We start from the raw sequence: 18,703 nt of genomic DNA, 5'->3' as shown, positions 1-18,703 counted from the left end.
TATTTCTACTCCATGATTTGAATTATCCCTCATTTTTTTTCTGTAAAATATATTACTTCCATGCCTATCACACTTGAGTATGATTCTGATTTTATTGTCAGATTCCTGCAATAGGTTCATAGGATCCAAGGATATGAATTATTTTGAAGACTTTTATTTTTGGTGCTGCATGACATTTGAGATCTTAGTTCCCCTACCAGGGATTGAGTCCATGTCCCCTGCATTGAAAGCACAGAGTCTTAACCACTGGACCTCCAGGGAAGTCCCTGAAGACTTTTTAAACAGAATGCTAAATTGTCTTTCAGAAAGATTAAATCACTTTGGTTTTTTTTTTCTTGTTTTGATTAAACCAATTTATACTCCTAGTAACACTTTGTGAGACTGCCTAGTTCTTCAAATCCTGGTCAAACAGCATACCATTTTTAGTAGAAGTTTGTGGGGAAAAGGGATTCCTTTGGTTAAAGTTACTGTTTCTGTGGTTACCATAGAGTTGAAGGTCTTCCCCACATAATGGCCATTTTTTATATATTTTGTGAGTTGTCTTAGTGTCCCTTTTCTCTTTTAATTTTGAGGATGTTTGTTCTTTTATTAGAACCCTTTATGAAAAGGGACTCAACCTACAGAGATAGGCTACTATTTTTTATTACTTGTTCTAGTACTAATTTATGGTAGATTTTAAATTTAGGTAGTCAGGTATATCAGCTCTTTGTTTCTTTTCTTCCTTTGCTTTCTCCCAGAATAAAATTTTCTTCTCAGTTCTGTCAGTGTTTTTTTTTTTAATGGTGTGAAGAAATGCCTGAATCCAACCCACTCCACCTTCGCACTCCCATTACAAAATTTGTCTGCAGAGTTTTACTAGTTATTGATTACTGAGTAATATATTATGAGATCTAGAGGTTATTGTTTTCTGTTAACATTGCAAAGCAGGGAGTTTTCAAAGCCAGGGTTAACTTTATAGAAGATACAGATTTGTATTAATATTTAGCTTAAAAAATTATTTCAAAGGGTTGGGATACAGAAAAACACAAAAAAGAAAATAAATATCATCCAGAGATTGTCTGTTTTGACTTTTATCTGTCTTTATTTTGGTGAGGGGAATCTTAGTTCCCTGATCAGTTACTCAATCTGTGCCCCCTGCAATAGAAGCGAGGAGTCTTAACCACTGGACCTCTAGAGAATTCCGTATCTGTCTTTAAAGCACCATTTAGCATGTAGCTGATTCCATTGTAAATACTTTTAGATCCTACTATTTTTTCCACTCAATATCCCAACATGAACATTTCCTCTTATCATTAGGATTTTTTGGCAGTTGTTTACAAATGGTCACATGATTTGCTAAATCAATGTGCAGTATTTTCCACTATTAATTTTCATGTTTTGGATAGTTAGATGGTTGCAGTGGGAAAAGTTTTTGCTTGTGCTTAGATGTTTGCAGTTTTGGTATCTCTCAAGGAATATGTTCCAAGGAATGAAATTGCTTCGTCAGTGAGTTTTTTATAGTCAACTTATTTCACATAAATCTTTTGCCCTCCAATTTACTTATCACCATCAGGAAAAAAAAGTGCTTTTTCTCATTGTTCTGTTTGTGTTATTTCCATTTCCATTTTCCTGCTAATTTGATATGGAAAGATTACATTAATTTCATTTTATTGGTGTTTCTTCAGTAATGAGATGTTAAACCCTAGAAAAATAGGTGTAAGAAGTGAGAGCTGAGTGAGAGTACTTCTTGATGTAAATGTACTAATAAGTTTTCCTATTTTGTTTATGTCCCTTTGAACCCCGCTATACAGGAGAACTGACCTTTTAATTTATTCATCTGAGATTAGGGCTTCCCTGGTGGCTGTGATGGTAAAGAATCTGCCTGCTCTGTGGGACACCCAGTTTCCATCCCTAGGTCGGGAAGATCCGTTGGAGAAGGGAATGGCTCCCCACTCCAGTGTTCTTGCCTGGAGAATTCCATGGACAGAGGAGCCTGGCGGGCTGTAGTCCATGAGGGTCACAAAGAATTGGACATGGTTGAGTCACTTAACGCTTTCTCTTGTGTAATGATATCCTTCAGTTCTTCACCCATGTGTTTTGCATGATAGTTAATCTTTTCCAAGGTGATTTTACTCTGCCCCAGGTCCCCCATTGTTTTTCAGTCACTAAGTCAGTCGTGTTCAACTCTGCAGACTGCAGCATGCCACTCCTCTGTCCTGCACTATCTCCTGGAGTTTGCTCAGATTAATGTTCATTGAGTTGGAATGCTTTCTGACCATCTCATTCTCTGTCGTCCCCTTCTTCCACTTTCAATCTTTCTCAGCATCAGGGTCTTTTCAAATGAGTCAGTTTTTCACACCAGGTGGCCAAAGTATTGGAGCTTCAGCTTTAGCATCAGTCCTTGCAATGAATATTCAGGACTGATTTAGGATTGATTGATTTGATCTCCTTGCAGTCCAAGGGACTCTCAAGAGTCTTCTCCAGCACCACAGTTCAAAAACATCAATTCTTTGTTGCTCAGCCTTGTTTATGGCCCAATTCTCACATCCATCCATGACTACTGGAAAAAGCATAGCTTTGACTATATAGACCTTGGCAAAGTAATGTCTCTGCTTTTTAATACCCTGTCTATGTTTGTCATAGCTTTATTTCCAAGGATCTACCCATTGCCTTTTGCCGAAGCTGGGAGAATCTACAGTCATTTATTCTGAGTTCAGGGATGGCACTAGGGTGGTCACATGATCCAAGCTGGGAAAAATTGGAAGTGTTTGCCTTTCTGGTTGCAAAGGGCAGGTGTGAATCTGAAGTTGCCAGCTGTACGTCTCCTGTCTTATTTATGGAAGAAGATGGACAGAGAAAAGCAAATGTATTAGCGTATGTGTGATTCAAGTTCTGACTAGTTTCCATTCCTTAGTTTTTCAGATCTGTGCTGAATCTTTTCTCTAGGCTTGATTCTCTAACTCTTTTGATTGTGGAGATATGCATGCCTTATTTTAATAAAGCCTCTTTTTCTTTTTTGGCTTTAGAGTTTTAACAAGTCCTGCCTTAGTGTTCTTGGCAGTATAAACAGTGTAAGATGGTATTCATCCATTTGTAGAACATCATGCAACATGCTAGATAGCAGTTATAAAAATGAGAGTAGAATAGCCTTTGTCACAAGCAGTTTCCAGCTCAGTAAGGGAAATTGGCATGTAGGTGGTTATTGAAGTCAGATATTTCTAATAATGGCCTCATGGATGTGGGCTTTGAAGGCTGAGGAAGCACTTGTAAAACATAGGGTACACCTCAGCCATGTTTGTCTTTACTTCAAAAGTAGAGTCATTAGTTACTTCCAGAGTAGATTTTAGTTCTTTTTTGTTTCTCTTGTTACTTTGTTCCCAAGTAGTAGGTGTTCAACAAATACTAGTGCTGAGATAAGGGGATTTATTTCATTGGCATTTGTAGGTGCAGAAGTGTCACTTCTTTAATGGACATGGTCGTGAAAAGGTGATTGGAGTGACGGCAGAGTTGAAATAGAGCCCAGTTTAAACTGGTATGCTACAGGGATTATGCTGCGGTAACAGACAGCTCCTAAATATTAGCATGTCATCTGGCCATTAGATTTGTTCCTCCTGGGTTGCCTGCAGGCCCTGCTCCATGTCCGCACTTCAGGTATTTGAGTATCACTGCTCTGGTGACAAGAGAAAGTGCTGAATTGCTTTCTGGCTGTCCAAGGCTTCCCTCAGGTGATCCGTTTCCACTCATGTTCCCTTGACCAGAGCAAGTTACATGGCAGCATGTAACTTCCAGGTGGTTTGGCAGGTATTATCCTACCGTCTGCCTGGAAAGAAAGTGGAATATTTGTAAACAGCACCTGGTAGCTATCAGAGCTGTTAAACATCTACACCAGACCATTTATTTCCCTCAGTTCTCCTCAGTGCAGCATGCCCATATAGTTGTGTGTTCTCTTCATTTCTTCTACCTGATTAACCAGTATGGATGCCTTTTTAAATATTCGTTTTTTGATGTTCCTTCCATCTTTTTCAGTTCTGACCTTTGCTCAGTCAGATGGAAGCTTCTTCATCTTTGGGAGAAGGGAGACATGGTGTGATGTGAAAACGACTTTATTGTTTCTTATGATTAAATTGAAAACACTTCAGACAGTTTATACTAGAGTTGGCCAGGTAACTTGTCACGTACTCCTCTCAGTGAGGGCGAATCTACAGCGTAATTATTCACTTTGAGTTTCACCAGCAGAAGCGCATGCGCACACACTCTCCCACGTCTTGGGCTGCTTTGGTAATGCTGAGAAGGGTGGTGTATCCCCTCAGGCCTTGGGCTGGGAGGCAAGACTGACAGTGTTGCGTTCAGCGTGGTTGTCATGGCCTCAAGAGGAACAGAGGCTACTTTTTTCTAGGTAGAGGTTATGCACATTGGATTCTTAATAGTATCCTGTTATTTCTTGGACCAGTAGAGAAATATTTTATATACTGTGCAATTTTCCTTGCATTATAGATTATTTGCCTTTAACCATCAGGTGCGAAATTTTTCCCAGCTGTCACTTCTTAAGCATACTGGAAGCCTATAAGCCATCAGCTGCCGTGGATTATTTCATATCTTCGCTGATGGTTTACTCTGATTCTCCTGTCCCTCAGTATTGAAGGAATCTGATGTCCCTCACCACTTTTGGCAAATGCTTTCTCAGTCTCAGAATGCTTTCCTAGAAGAGAAGAACGCTTTTCCTAGAAGAGTTATTAGTGCGACTAAAAAAAATATTTACAAATGTTTCTTCAGTAATTGAACAGCAAGTTATAACATCATATGTGAAAGACTAGAGCAAGGCGTGGCAAACCCTCTGCAGTATTCTCACCTGGAAAATCCCAGGGACAGAGGAGCCTGGCAGACTGCAGTCCATGGGGTTGCAAAGAGTCAGACATGACTGAAGCAACTTAGCACATGCAGTTGTGTCCGACACTTTGCAACCCCATGAACTGCAACATGCCAGGCGTCCCTGCCCATCACCAACTCCTGGAGTTTACCTAATTCATGTCCATTGAGTCGGTGATGCCATCCAACCATCTCATCCTCTGTTGTCCCCTTCCCTCCTGCAATCTATCCCAACATCAGGGTCTTTTCTAATGAGTTGGCTCTTCACATAAGGTGGCCAAAGTACTGGAGCATCAGCATCAGCCCTTCCAGTGAATATCAGGGTTGATTTCCTTTAGGATTGACTGGTTTGGTTGTGTTGGAGAAGCTCTTGAGAGTCCCTTGGACTGCAAGGAGATCAAAGCAGTCAATCCCACTGTATAGTGTGTATAGTATAATGTAAGTATCTTTACTTTGATGCCCCTCTAGTATCTTGAATTAGGAAGTATATAAAATGCTTGCCTGCACAGTTTAGAAACATTGATATAATGTATGAGCATTTTACAAAGGTAACAATAAACAAATAGAAGGAAAACAGTTGATAACAAAGTATTATCTCAGTAAGTAAATGCTTGGGTACTTGATGCAAGATGACACTATATTCATATGCTTGCATCTGTATTTTTATTAGTTGAATGTGACAACTGCAACAACAGACTTAAGCACTGTAAGCAGCATTTGTATTATAAACTTTTCCAAACTGATGCATGGCTTTTGATAAAGCTGCAAAAAAAGAAAATACAATCTTGTTGATTCCCATTCATTCTTGGAAAGCTTTAAGTATGTAGTAAGTAAAGTTGCTCAGTCGTGTCAGACTCTTTGTGACCCCATGGACTGTAGCCTACCAGGCTTCTCCATCCATGGGATTTTCCAGGCAAGAATACTGGAGTGGGTTGCCATTTCCTTCTCCAGGGGATCTTCCTAACCCAGGGATTGAACCCGGGTCTCCTGCATTCCCGTCTAAGCCATTAGGGAATTCCTAAGTATGTGGAGGACCATGCAAAACAAATCTAAGCTGAGAAATTAATTATAAGCCCATTTTTCCTTTAGGTCATGATATCTTCTACCTCTGGTGCTTAACTGCTAAAAATGCCAATAGCACCACTGTTCCCCAAAATGGTTTGAAAATACTCCCTAGAGGAGGAACCACAATTTTTTTTTCTTTCTTTTTTTTTTAAAGACACTGTTTTGTAAGATAAATAAGGAGTTCTATATTAGTGAATTTTTGGAGCCAGCATTTTGCCGTAACTCAACATAGGAACATTGGTCACACTACTTAACTTCTGTTTTGTGACTGAAATAGAAACTAGTACATTTTACAGGAGACATTAGTTGAGTTTAAGTGTTTTGAATGAATTTTCCATCTTGATTATTGAAAATCAGAGGCTTAACATGCATTTTATAGCATTATAAACATGCATTTAATTTATAGAAAATAAAACTAAATGTTATAAGTGTGCATGTAAAACGTAAAGGCATAAAAATGTCTGTGTATCTGTATGGACATACATACATTTGGAGGTGTAATTATATACCAAATCATTTCTGTTTGATAACACATATGCTGGCACAGATAATAATTTCAAACAGAATCTGAGACCTGTAATACAAAGAATTAACTAGCTGCTTGTAATGAGCCGCTTTCCTCGTTTTGCCTCCGATTAGATTAGGAATGTGCTCTTTGCTACCAGGTTTTGGCCTCTTTTAGATGTCTTCTGAACCAGAGTTGGTTTCTAATCTTTCAGGATACCAAAGATTTTATTAAAGCATAGTAAAAGTAAAGTTTCTAGAAGAGGCAATCACTAGAGTTTATCCTGAAAGTCACCACGAGGCATTTGAAACTTGGTTTCAAGTTAATCTTGAAAGCACACAACCAAGAGCTGATAATAGCATGCTCTTTTGCAGCACAGATTTCTTTAACCTGAATTGGCCCACATCCACTTGGAAATGATGTCAATATCCTGTGGAAATCGTGTTGGTTCAGAGGCAGTTTTTTCTGTAGTGTTAATATATGCACTGCAGTTGGGACAGACATTTCAATTAAAAGAGTAAGATTTGCAAATATATGTCCCTCTTATAAAATACATGAAAATGGTGCAGAAATGAGTTAAAGAAATCATTTAGTGCAAGAAATAGCTAGTTCAGTGGTTTCCAGAACCACTACACTTTGCACTGTTTAACACTCTCAGGAAGCTCAAAACCAGTTATTTACTCTCCTATATTTATAAAGAAGGAAAATGAGAAAAAGGAAGTCTTCCCCAGAATTATATTTTTAATTTTGTCAAAGCTGGTCCTAAAAGAAAATACCTTAAAAGAGAAAGTACAAAAATAAGACTCTAATGAGTGGACCATCTGTGATTATTGGTGCAAATGTTAGTGGAGGTTTAATCTTTAAATTGATGATATTTTTGTTAGGACTGTAACTGCAAAATAATAACGTAGATTTGAATGCTGTGTTTCTAATCATATTTTCCCTATTAGTTAGTTTTAGTGGGTGATATTGCAGAGTATGAGGGTTTTTTTTTTCCCCAGTAACATCCATAGGTTGAGAAGCTTCAGTCCCCACACCCATCCACCCAACTATCTTGGATTCTAATTCACTAAATGGACTCATTCTAGTGCTACTTAACAGTTTGTCCTGAATTTTACTATCTTGAAAATTTGATTTATAGTAGGTATAAATTTTACAGATCTTAAAGAGATCATGCTTTTCAATAAAAATTAATATTAAACATAAAGTTTGATAAATGAGGGAGTTGGTAAAATGAGCTAACAGGCATCAAGACTCCTTTAGCACTGAATGCTGTTATATTCTCATTGGCTGTTCTAATTGGGCATTATAATTTTGTGGAGATTTCTTTACAATGTCTGAGCATTAACAGTTTATAAATGGGCATAATAAAATAGAGTCCCACTTTGGGAGGGCACACAATGTTACTTACGGTAACCATCTGGTTACCTACTTCTCTTGTGGTAAGCCACTGGCCAGATCCAGCCTACTGCCTGCTTTTGTAAATAAAAATTTGGTTAGAACATAGCTGTGCCCATTTGTTTATGTGTTATTTATACCTGCTTCTGTGACACTTAGTACCACCACAAAACTGGAAGTTTTTACTACCTTTTACAGAAAATATATTAGACTGTGCTGAACAATAGTCAGAGGGTCTTCCCTAGTGGCTCAGCGGTAAAGAATCTGCCTGCAGTGCAGGAGATGAGGGTTTGATCCCTGAGTCTGGAGGACAGGAAATGGCAGCCCACTGCAGTATTCTTGCCTGGGAAAGCTCATGGACAGAGGAATCTGGTAGGCTACAATTCATGGGGTTGCAAGAATCGGGACACAATTGAGCAGCTGAACCACCACCACCAAAGAATGGTCAGGAGGACATAAAGATCATTATTTTGTAATATTTAAAAATATTTGTTTCACCAGGCTTCAGTGAGAATATCACACCTAAAATAATTTTAGGAAAGTTATTAATCCAATCAGATCAGTATGGGATTGAAGCTAGTTTTGTACCTCACTTTCTTGAATGATTGGACATCATTTTCTTTCTTTTTCTCCTCCCCTCCCTTCTCTCCCCTTCCTCTTTCATACACATTGAGACTACCTGCTATGTTCTTTAGTTTCTTGAAGGTGATGAATAAGGACGTGAAAACTGCAGGAGTGGGTTTGGGTGGCTATAAGTTTCAACATGTTTTAAAACCAGAGAATGATTTATTTGGGTAGAGAAAAGGAAGACTGCTACCTCTACTGTGTGAGACTTACTGATACTTAGAAATATATTATGTCTTTTTTTTTTTTCTTTCTGGGATTGACATTTAAATACTTAACTACTTGAACATTATCACAAAGTTGTCAAGCTTTGAACTGATAAGATTTTCTTTTAACGTGATTTTAAAATTTTCAAGGAATATTTAAATTTTACTATGAAATGAATTAGAAATTGTGATTCATTTAAAAGATTACAGCAAACTTTAAAAAAAAAAATGAGAATGTAGAGAACCCGAATGACATAATTTATAAATATTATTCCATGGATAGTAAATTGTATTCCATGGATAGTAAATTGTATACCTGAAAACAGTATTTTACTTTCCTTTCTAAAAAGTAACTATGAAGTGACTTGAGAATTTGCTCAGTCTTACTCCTTTAAAAAAGAGTTGTTGTTCAGTTGCTAAGTCATAACTGTTTGTTTGGGACCTCATAAACTGAGCAAGCCAGGCTTCCCTGTCTTTCACTATTTCCTGGAGTTTGCTCAGACTGGTGTCCATTGAGTTGGTGATGCCATCCAATCATCTCATCCTCCTCCTTCCCTCAATCTTTGCCAGCCTCAGGGTCTTTTCCATTGAGTTGATTCTTCACATCAGGTGGCTAAACTATTAGAACTCTCATATCTGAAACTAGAAATGAAACAAAAACAAAAGCAGCTTTTGGAAACTATGATAAGAAACTCATGGGAGAAAGCAAAATATCAGTGTAAGAATATATAGGAAAAATAAAGACTAAATTGCAATATATAAAATTCTACAAGGTTCAGCTTGGGTACACTCAGAAAATATAACATATACCCTGGAAGGAAAAATCATCAAAGACTAAGATACATGAAAGCCTATAGGTTACTGTAGTTTTTTAGTAGTTGATCCAGTTAAATGTTGAGAGAATACTATTGTGTTATGGATTAGAACCTTAAAAAAGAAAATAATAGTGTGAACCTGAGAAATATTCACTGAGAAGCTAATGTCGTATCTTCTTTCAAGAATCCAGTATTGAGTTCTTCTTCAAAAATGAAAGAAAACAAAGACATTGAGACTAGAAACCTTAGGTCAACTCTTTGAAGAGATGATGGAACATACATGATACATTGAGAACTGTATGAAAAAAAAAAAAAAAAGAACTGTATGGCATCCTGGTACATTTAGATGGAGTTGTCATATGAGGTGTTCGGTGACTTATTTCTAATTCCTTTGAGATCATGTTCAAAATGAAAGACTTGAAAAAAATTTTTTGAACAAAATAAACAGCTTTAGTATTAATGAAACTTTGTTGCTCTCATTAGAATATGCTTTTTTATGTTATTTACATGAAGGGTGGCTGTTGGCCATGAATTACATAAGTTGAATCTATTAACCTTAATATTTCTCCTCTGAAACACCAGCTTTTCAAGGGTATATATTCATGCATGCTTCTTTTGCTTGTGTAAATCTCATGTGACCTTTGCCAGAGGTTAAAAAATCTTAACAACTGAAAAGTTTCTTCATATCCCTCAAACTTGCTCTTAAAACAGTGCAGCATCAGGATTTGAATTACTATAAATATAATCCAACCATGTATCAATGGTATAATTGTTATGAATGTATTTGGAATATTTTGTGGCAAATTCTTTATCTCTTTATCTAGGACTTGGTTTTGGTGTACTTTATACTAGTTAGTGCTTTAAATTCATAGTAAATATCACCATTGATTTCATGTAAGCTTGTTAACTGTTTTTAGTGCTTTTAATGATTTTCTGTGTAAAATCAGTTTGAGAATTGACTCTGTCCGCTTCTGCATTTATTGTGCGAACCTGAATTATAATATACAAATCGGTGATCAGTATCATTGTAGGGATCACAAATTGCATTTTCTGTAAACCCTTTAAGCTATTATAGTTACATTGTCTATTAAAGGAGTGTTTAGATCTAAAGCCTAGATTTGTGTTTTGCAAAAATTGGACATATTTGAGTATCTTAATTGCTGAAAATTCATTATTGCTTAAGCAACTGTAATATTGCTATACGATATTAAGCAACTGGTTATAAAAAATCTTAACTCTTGGGTATTGAGGGGATTGGTTCTAAAAGGTAATTTCTTTGGCCAGATTATTTGATAGAATAATTGATTATAGAAATATTTGGGAAAAGGATAGGATCAATAATGAATTGGGAGGCTTTTTTTTTTTTATGAAAAAATATTTCACTTTCAGTGTTGTATTTGCATCTCCTTTTCCTGATAGATTTCTGTTTTGGTTTTCCGCTGACAGGTCACATTTAGGGCAGGCAAAACATAAGGGATATAGCCCTCCTGAGAGTAGAAAATCTAATTCTAAGGCACCCAAAGTGCAGTCTAATACTACTTCTGAACTGTCAAGGGGACACCTTTCTAAAAGGTAAAACTTCACATTGCTTATCCATTTTTCAAGGCAGAGTTATTTGCATTTGAATCATTGCCTAATATTAAAACATAACAGATGATGCCAAAATGTTGTGATATGTGTTTTCGTCATTCTGTGGATGTAACTTTTAGGAGGAACGGTGTATCACCTCTGCAGTGATGTCAATGCAACATCCCCTAGGCAGTGCTTTTGTTCTCCTTGATCAGAGACCTGCAGGTTTCTCCCTTTGCCTGAGTTTCTCCTTTTGCTTGACAAACCATTACAGGCATCTGCAGTGCCATTTTAAAATCCATTTTTCTTGTTTTTTTTTTTTTTTTAATTGTCAGTGATTTAAGATCTAACTGATAGGAGTCTTTAGAAAAGAATATAACTGTAAATATTTGATACCACAGTAAAAAACTTTTTAACCTTCATTTTATATATGTGTATGTTAATGCTTATTTACTTTAAGCTGTTACAAAGAAGTTGCGCTTGTAAACAGTATCAAGATTTTAGTTTAAACTGGTTCTGAACTACCAAAAAAGCATCCTTTTTTTTGGTAATCCTAATTTTTGTGTTGTGATTAGGAGTATTGGTGTCAGTCATCTTTGGGCTAAAGAGTGAACCTGACCTTTTAATATTTTACCCTCTAAAGTATCTCCCTGTCCGCCCCTCCCCTTTATTTTTTTACAATGTTGAACCATTTGCAAGCCTGTGTTTGTTTAGTTACTGGACTTACCAGGGATACGTTACCACTTAAAAAAATCTTATTTCCATGGACTTGAGAAATTAATGTAAGTGTATTAGGACAGGTTTTATGATGACGGGCTGATACTAACTCTTTTCTTATCTAACCTCTTAGAAGCTGCAGTTCGTCATCTGTTGTCATAGTCCCACAACCAGAGGATCCAGACAGAGCCAATACTTCAGAAAAGCAGAAAACGGGGCAGGTGCCTAAGAAAGACAATTCTCGAGGAGTGAAACGCAGTGCTAGTCCAGACTACAACAGGACCAATTCTCCTAGCTCTGCCAAAAAACCCAAAGCACTTCAGCATACTGAATCTCCCTCGGAAACGAGTAAGCCACATAGTAAGTCAAAGAAGAGACACTTAGACCAGGAGCCACAACTGAAATCTGCACCATCTCCATCCACGAGCAAGGCTCATACCAGAAAGAGTGGGGCCGCTGCTGGTTCACGGAGTCAGAAAAGAAAGAGGACAGAGAGTTCTTGTATAAAGAGTGCTTCTGTGTCTGAAGCCACTGGTGCCGAAGAGAGATCTGCAAAACCTACCAAGCTGGCTTCAAAATCGGCCGCCTCAGCCAAAGCTGGGTGTAGCACCATCACCGACTCATCGTCTGCTGCCTCGACCTCCTCCTCGTCCTCTGCCGTTGCCTCGGCCTCTTCTGCCGTTCCGCCAGGTGCCAGGGTGAAACAAGGAAAAGACCAGAACAAGGCCAGGCGTTCCCGCTCAGCATCCAGTCCCAGCCCCAGAAGAAGCAGCAGGGAAAAGGAACAGAGTAAAACTGGTGGCTCTTCAAAATTTGATTGGGCTGCTCGCTTCAGCCCTAAAGTTAGCCTTCCTAAAACAAAACTGTCTCTTCCAGGGTCTTCTAAGTCAGAGGCATCCAAACCTGGACCTTCCGGATTACAGGCCAAATTAGCAAGTAAGTTTACTGGAAAGGTTTTTTAATTAAATTTGGTTCGTCAGGTTTTCAAGTTGGGCGCATCCAAGGCAGTTTTAGATTTATTACTGTACCTGTATCTGTACATAACAGTGTCTAATAATTGACTTACCACATTTGGTTTTATGGAGGTGGATAAGGAATGCTGCCGCCTTATTAGTAAATAGTCATATTTTAGTATCTTTATCTTTGCAGTGTTTGCTGCTTATTTTCTAATGTCAGAGTAGGGCAGCAAGTTAGTTTTTCTCCTTTAACCAGAAACATAACTCCTTGTTATGAGGTGGTTATGACCACGATTGGAGATCAGACATTCCTTTTTGGTATTTGTACATTGTTGATGTGTGGAAACTCTGAGCTACATTATTAGAGTATAAATGTACCTTAGTTTTAAACCTCATTCATAGGTAATATTTTATGGCCTTAAAGGAGTTTAGTTTAAAAATGAATACCTCAATGTTACAAGGCACTGGGCTATGGCTCCTAGGTAAATGGGGGAGAATTTTGCCTTCTTGAACAGTATAGTAGAGTAGAAAAAACTAATAATGTTTGACAATAATACATCCAAGCAAAGAAACTAGATAAGAGAAAGGTATCTTGAGGCACTTTTCTTCTTTTTTTTTTTTTAAAAAAAAGAAAAGATCAACTTCAGGAAGCCAGATGTTCATTTTATTAAAACTGATCAGAAATGATGGGAACCCTCTTCAATTACGATTACTATAATGCTGAAGTGCCTTTTTTTTTTTTTTTCCTATTTTGAGAAATCTAAAAGGCACAAATACAGAGAATAATACAGCACTTATCTGTGATTTTTAACGCATTTCATTTTTGTAATATTGAACCTGGAAGGTTGTTTTTGACCATCTTTTTCCTTTTGAGCCCTCTTGGAAAATTTCAGATCCATGTTTTCATATGTGTAGACCATTTTTTGGCTATTAGAAGATTTTATACTGTGTCTACTTCTATTGTTGTCAAAGTATCAGTCATATTGAATCAGCCTAACCTAGTGTTGAATCCACGCTGTTAGCTCTGTATAGTTGAATCCTGCAGTCAATAAACTATTAATTCAGTTGATTCAGTATTAGTGAAACTTTGGCCAAAATATTAGTAGACTATTATAAAATTTTATGTTTAATCTGTCTCATAGGGTTATTTGAAGGTAACCTCTTTGACTCTTAGGTCATAGAAACTGTTCTATTTGGTATTTTAAATATGCAGTGTGTGCGTGCATGCTTAGTTGCTCAAATTGTGTCCCACTTTGCAACCCCATGGACAGTAACCAGCCAGGCTCCTCTATCTTTGGGATTCTCCAGCCGAGAATACTGCACTGGGTTTCCTCCTCCAGGGAATCTTCCTGCAGTAGGGATTCCTGCATTTGCAGGCAGATTCTTTACCACTGAACTATTTGAATTTGAATTTAAATATTGGGTGAAGATTAGGATCTATATCTTAAAGTCAGAAGGAAATAAAAGGTTCAATAAAAAGGGACAGCAGTTTGTCCACTGGTCCTGACAAGGCTTTCTTGAGAATTGAAGTTATCTCCACCTTTATAACTCTTCTTATGTCTGCTTTTTTTAAAATTATTTTTTACTTATTTTTATCTGCAGTGGATCCTCATTGCTGTGCACGGGTTGACTCTAGTTGCAGCAGGTTGGGGGGCTACTCTTCAGTTGCGGTGTGTGGTCTTGTCACTGCAGTGGCTTCTTTTGTTGCAGGGCACAGGCTCTAGGGCGTGTGGGCGCAGTAGTTTGGTGCAGGGGCTTAGTTGCTCTCAGAGGCATGTGGGATCCTCCTGGACCAAGGATCCAGCCCATGTCTTCTGCATTGGCAGGCAGATTCTCAGTCACTGGACCACAAAGGAAGTCCCTTCTGTCAGTGACTAACCAGCCAGATTCCCTTGGTTGTGCAGTCGCTCTCAAACAGAAAGCCCCAAGGTGCTGATGCTGCCACTGTGCCATGATGAAACCAAGCCCAGATATGCTGCTGTACTCACTGCACATGATCACATCTGATGGAGTAGTGTTTAAAACTCACTTCCTAATTTTTTTTCTTATATTCACAAAATCTATGTGTGTTTTGTGGTCACTGATATCACTTTCCCATTTTTATTGCCACTATCCTGCGTCTAAGCTCTAATTATAGCCTAAGCTGTTGAAACAAGAGACGGGAACCAGCATTTGTTTCACATTTAAAAGTGCCTAGTATTTTACAAATGCAATCTCATTTAATTTTCAGAAAAATCGGTGCTTGTTAATAGTTACTAAGGAAATGTATTCCAGGGAGGTGAAATAACTTGCCAGAGTAACATATCTCCTAAGAGACAAGAGTTAGGATTTGAAGATAGGGGTATGTATGCCTATGAAACCTTTATTTCGTTTGCTGTGTCACTTATTTTTCACTCATTGTTCTTTGTGTTTTGCTCTTGCAACCTGTTTGGATCATTAAGAGATGTTAATGATCCAAGTAGGATCTCCCAGAGGAGGTGAACTTTTATTTGATCCGTCTTTACTAGTATTGATTCATCTTTAGGGATGAATAATACTGGTTGACCCAGAGATTCATATTATAGCATTAACTGCATGTTTACTTCTTTACAAGTATTAAGTGAAAAATATTTCAAGATGAAATAATAGGAAATATTTAAAGTGCTTCCTAGGGCCTGACAACTTTATAGTACTTACGTACTATAAGCACTGTGCTATGTCTCTTCACATATATATTCATTCATCAAATAACTATTGTGCCTATTTTACAATGAAAAGGTTACCAACTTTCTCAGACACCAGTTTATGCATATGGTACATAAACAACATGGATCATCTCATTTACCTGTGCTGTGTGACATGTAGTAATAGTCCCATCTTACAGACAAGGAGATTCAGGGTCAGTTCGATCAAGTTACCTGTCCAGGGTCACAGAACTACCAAGTGATAGAGCCAAGAGTCAAACCCAGGTCATGTGATTCCACAAGGTAGTTTAGGGTGAGATTAGGGTGCGGAGAACTGATAGATTGGATGAGCTAAATATAGACAGGCTTCCTGCAGTCATCGGGGCAGGGGGGTTTTAACATGATTAAATGGGTCTCTTCAAGAGAGTACTGCAAGAGGATTGGCAGTACTTGATAATTTTATTTAAGAATATAGAGGCAAGATGAGGTATCTTAGAGGAATCCCTGGATTTCAAGTAATGGTATTTTGAGGAGAGAGAGCTCTTAATATGGAGCTAAAAATCCTAGATTTGAATCCTAGTTCTGCCATTTTATCATCTGGTGTCTGAGAAAGTTGGTAAGCTTTTCATTATAAAATAGGCACAATAGTTATTTGATGAATGAATATATATGTGAAGAGACATAGCACAGCGCTTATAGTACGTAAGAATGCGTCACTAAATTTAGGGTGTATAACTGAAACTGAGTGACTTAAAGCATTCAAGAACATTGTGCTGAGAATTGCAGGATTGATACACATCCTAGCTATTGATTAATTGAAGGTGTGGCTACATTTAGATTTGGAAGACCAAAAAATAGTTTTGTGGCGTTGGCAAATCATTGAACTGCGATTATGATAGCTACCTAATCCCTAGTCTTCTCAGAATGATAATATTCATTCTGATGAACCATAAATGAAAGAATGTAGGCGGAAACAACTTTGTGAAATTAAAGTGCCGTATAAATATGCAATGGTGAATTTTGAATTGTTGTGATAGATTTGAAGGGCATTTGTGTGCATTGGGAATTTGATTTTTTTTTAAAATTTAATATTAATCTGGAGGCAGAATTAGCTCCAGTGGTTACAGTCATTCAGTGGATGAGCAGCTCTGGTGAAAAATTTCTGTAAGTTAACTAAAAAATGGAGTGGATATTTTGTGAGTTAGAAGGCATTCCAGATTTGGTACATTATTGATTTTCTTCAACTTCTAAGAATCAATGAACCTGTTAATTTGAAGGTGATATGTTTCCTCAGGTATAGGCTTATTCTAAGATTTGGTTGGCTTCAGTAAAGCTTCCTGGTAAAGCAAATTGTTTCCAGGTTGTAAGAATAGCAGTACTTACCTGATGCTTTTGTGTAAAACCATTTGCCATGGCCAAATATTACTCAGGGAGATTCAGGATATGCTTTCACATCTTGAAAGCTGCAAGAATTCTTAAGGTAACGTCTCCTTAACCCATTATTTTATAAATATTTGACCACCTGTTACTTTGGAAGACAACAGTGTGCCGTGGAACTCACTTTGGAAATGATGTGTTTAGTCAGATCACTTAGGCAGGAAGAGCTTTTCTGCTATGCTGCTTTGGCAACTGTTGAACAAGTTTTTGGGGAGGAACTAGGGCAGGCAGGAAAACTAGAGAAGCAGCTACTTTGTGATGGGCTTATGGAAGCCTGTGGCTTGTCAGCTGCAGCTGATCAGAATGGCCCTGGAACAGAGGTCACCTTGTGTTAACTGATAGAAGTCTTGAGAATACCCCGAGGAGGGAAGGTGTTGTATGACAGTTTTTAATCTGCATGAGGAAACTTTTCTTGCTGTGACTTGTTTAACCTTAGCAGTCTTACGTATTTTGTAGCATAAATGTAAAACCAGTGGGGCAGTGTAATGATAAAAATACTTTGTAAAGATATTCTTATAATATGCTGCTTAATCTGCCTACCTTTTCTTTAGGCTAATTTTTCAGTAATTTGACTAGTTCAAAGTATATACTGTCTTAATAGTAGAAGGTGATGGATAGCATAGACTTTGCTGTAAGGAACAGTTTGTGATCAAATCTGGGATTAATTATGGAATGTATTTATAGAAAAATTTAAAGTTATATTTTGAGTGCAATATCTGTTTATAGCTCTAGTTTCCTCGTCATTACTTAAAGTGGCCATCATGTGTACATTATTAGTAACATAGCCATAGTTACTAGCTTATTTTCATCTTGAATTTCATACTCTTCTGTGACTTGCATGCAGCCTGTAGCCATTATTAGAACTAGACAAGAACCAGGCAGATGTCAAATTCTGGGAAGGTAATTGTGCTAAGATTAGGACTCTTTCCATCAGTCTGAAACAGGGTACTTTGGGTCTCTAGCATGGAGAGAAGAAAGAAGAATGAGTTGAGCAGGACAGAAGAATTTATTGATAAAAATAAACTCTTGGTTTTATCTCGTTGGGTCTTATAGGGCCATACCTGCTGAGTTTGAAGAAAAATGAATTATCTTTTAGCCTGGTGAGGTAATGGGTGAGAAGATTAAAGGAAAAAGAATTGAGTATTAAGAGTTTTATATATTATAAGGCAAGTGTTGAAGTAATTTAGTAGTTCTAATAGTTCTAAAATGTAACCACATATTACCAACAGTGTTTTCTTAACATTTTTGAGGCTTTAAAAAATAAAAAAAAATAGTTGCCAGATATTAAAAAAAGGACTTTTAAATGGAAGCAAACATTATTGGCCTCTTTTAGGCTTGCATTCTTTTATACTCTGAATTTTAAACAACCCTGGTATGTATTTTTATGTACCAAGTCAGAATGAGGATTAATCAGCCAAATTGCTCTTTACTAAACTTACATATAAATCAAATGAAAAATGCTCTTTCGTATTCATGCCTCTGTATTCTGTAATACTTTGATACTTATGATAGTAAAATGTTTGTTACTAAAAATGAAAAATCCAGAAAAATACCAAAACATAACAAAGAAGAAAAAAAATCACTTAATCCCATCCCTAGGGACTCTCTTCCTGTGTGTATCTTGCTAACATTTTTGTCCTTCATATTAATCAGTACTTATTTTCAGTTTAAAGTCAAGCTATATAAAATTTATTATTAAAAGTAGTAGTCTTTCTGTCACATTGCCCTCCACGCAGCTGATCATTTTGTGTTTATTTGTGTATGTATTAATTACGTGCTCGCTGGTCTTTATCTGTTGGAATTTTTTCACTTTGAGCACTAGTGTGTGCCTTTTATGGGAAATTTACCCTGCCACTTCACCCACCAAATGCATGCAGTACATGCTTTCCATTTCCCCACTCAC

The 18,703-nt window shown here is 37.2% G+C and overlaps 1 protein-coding gene across 41 annotated transcripts in view; it reads left to right on the top strand.

Moving 5' to 3' along the window:
• Window positions 1–18,703, top strand: part of TRIP12 (thyroid hormone receptor interactor 12) — a 154,440-nt gene that overhangs the window by 53,254 nt on the left and 82,483 nt on the right. For 13 of the 41 annotated variants that reach the window (XM_069578471.1, XM_069578487.1, XM_069578480.1 and 10 more), the window contains exons 3-4: window positions 10,905–11,030; window positions 11,878–12,680. In XM_069578471.1, the coding sequence (XP_069434572.1) occupies window positions 10,905–11,030; window positions 11,878–12,680 (929 nt within the window). The remainder of the gene's footprint in view (window positions 1–10,904; window positions 11,031–11,877; window positions 12,681–18,703) is intronic. The other 28 variants (XM_069578502.1, XM_069578496.1, XM_069578492.1 and 25 more) reach the window with 3 other exon arrangements.

The sequence above is a fragment of the Ovis canadensis genome, chromosome 2, assembly GCF_042477335.2.
Source record: "Ovis canadensis isolate MfBH-ARS-UI-01 breed Bighorn chromosome 2, ARS-UI_OviCan_v2, whole genome shotgun sequence".
In the NCBI taxonomy this organism is placed as follows: domain Eukaryota; kingdom Metazoa; phylum Chordata; class Mammalia; order Artiodactyla; family Bovidae; genus Ovis; species Ovis canadensis.
The sequence above is the reverse complement of the archived record's forward strand: the minus strand, read 5'-3'. Positions and strand labels throughout refer to the sequence as shown.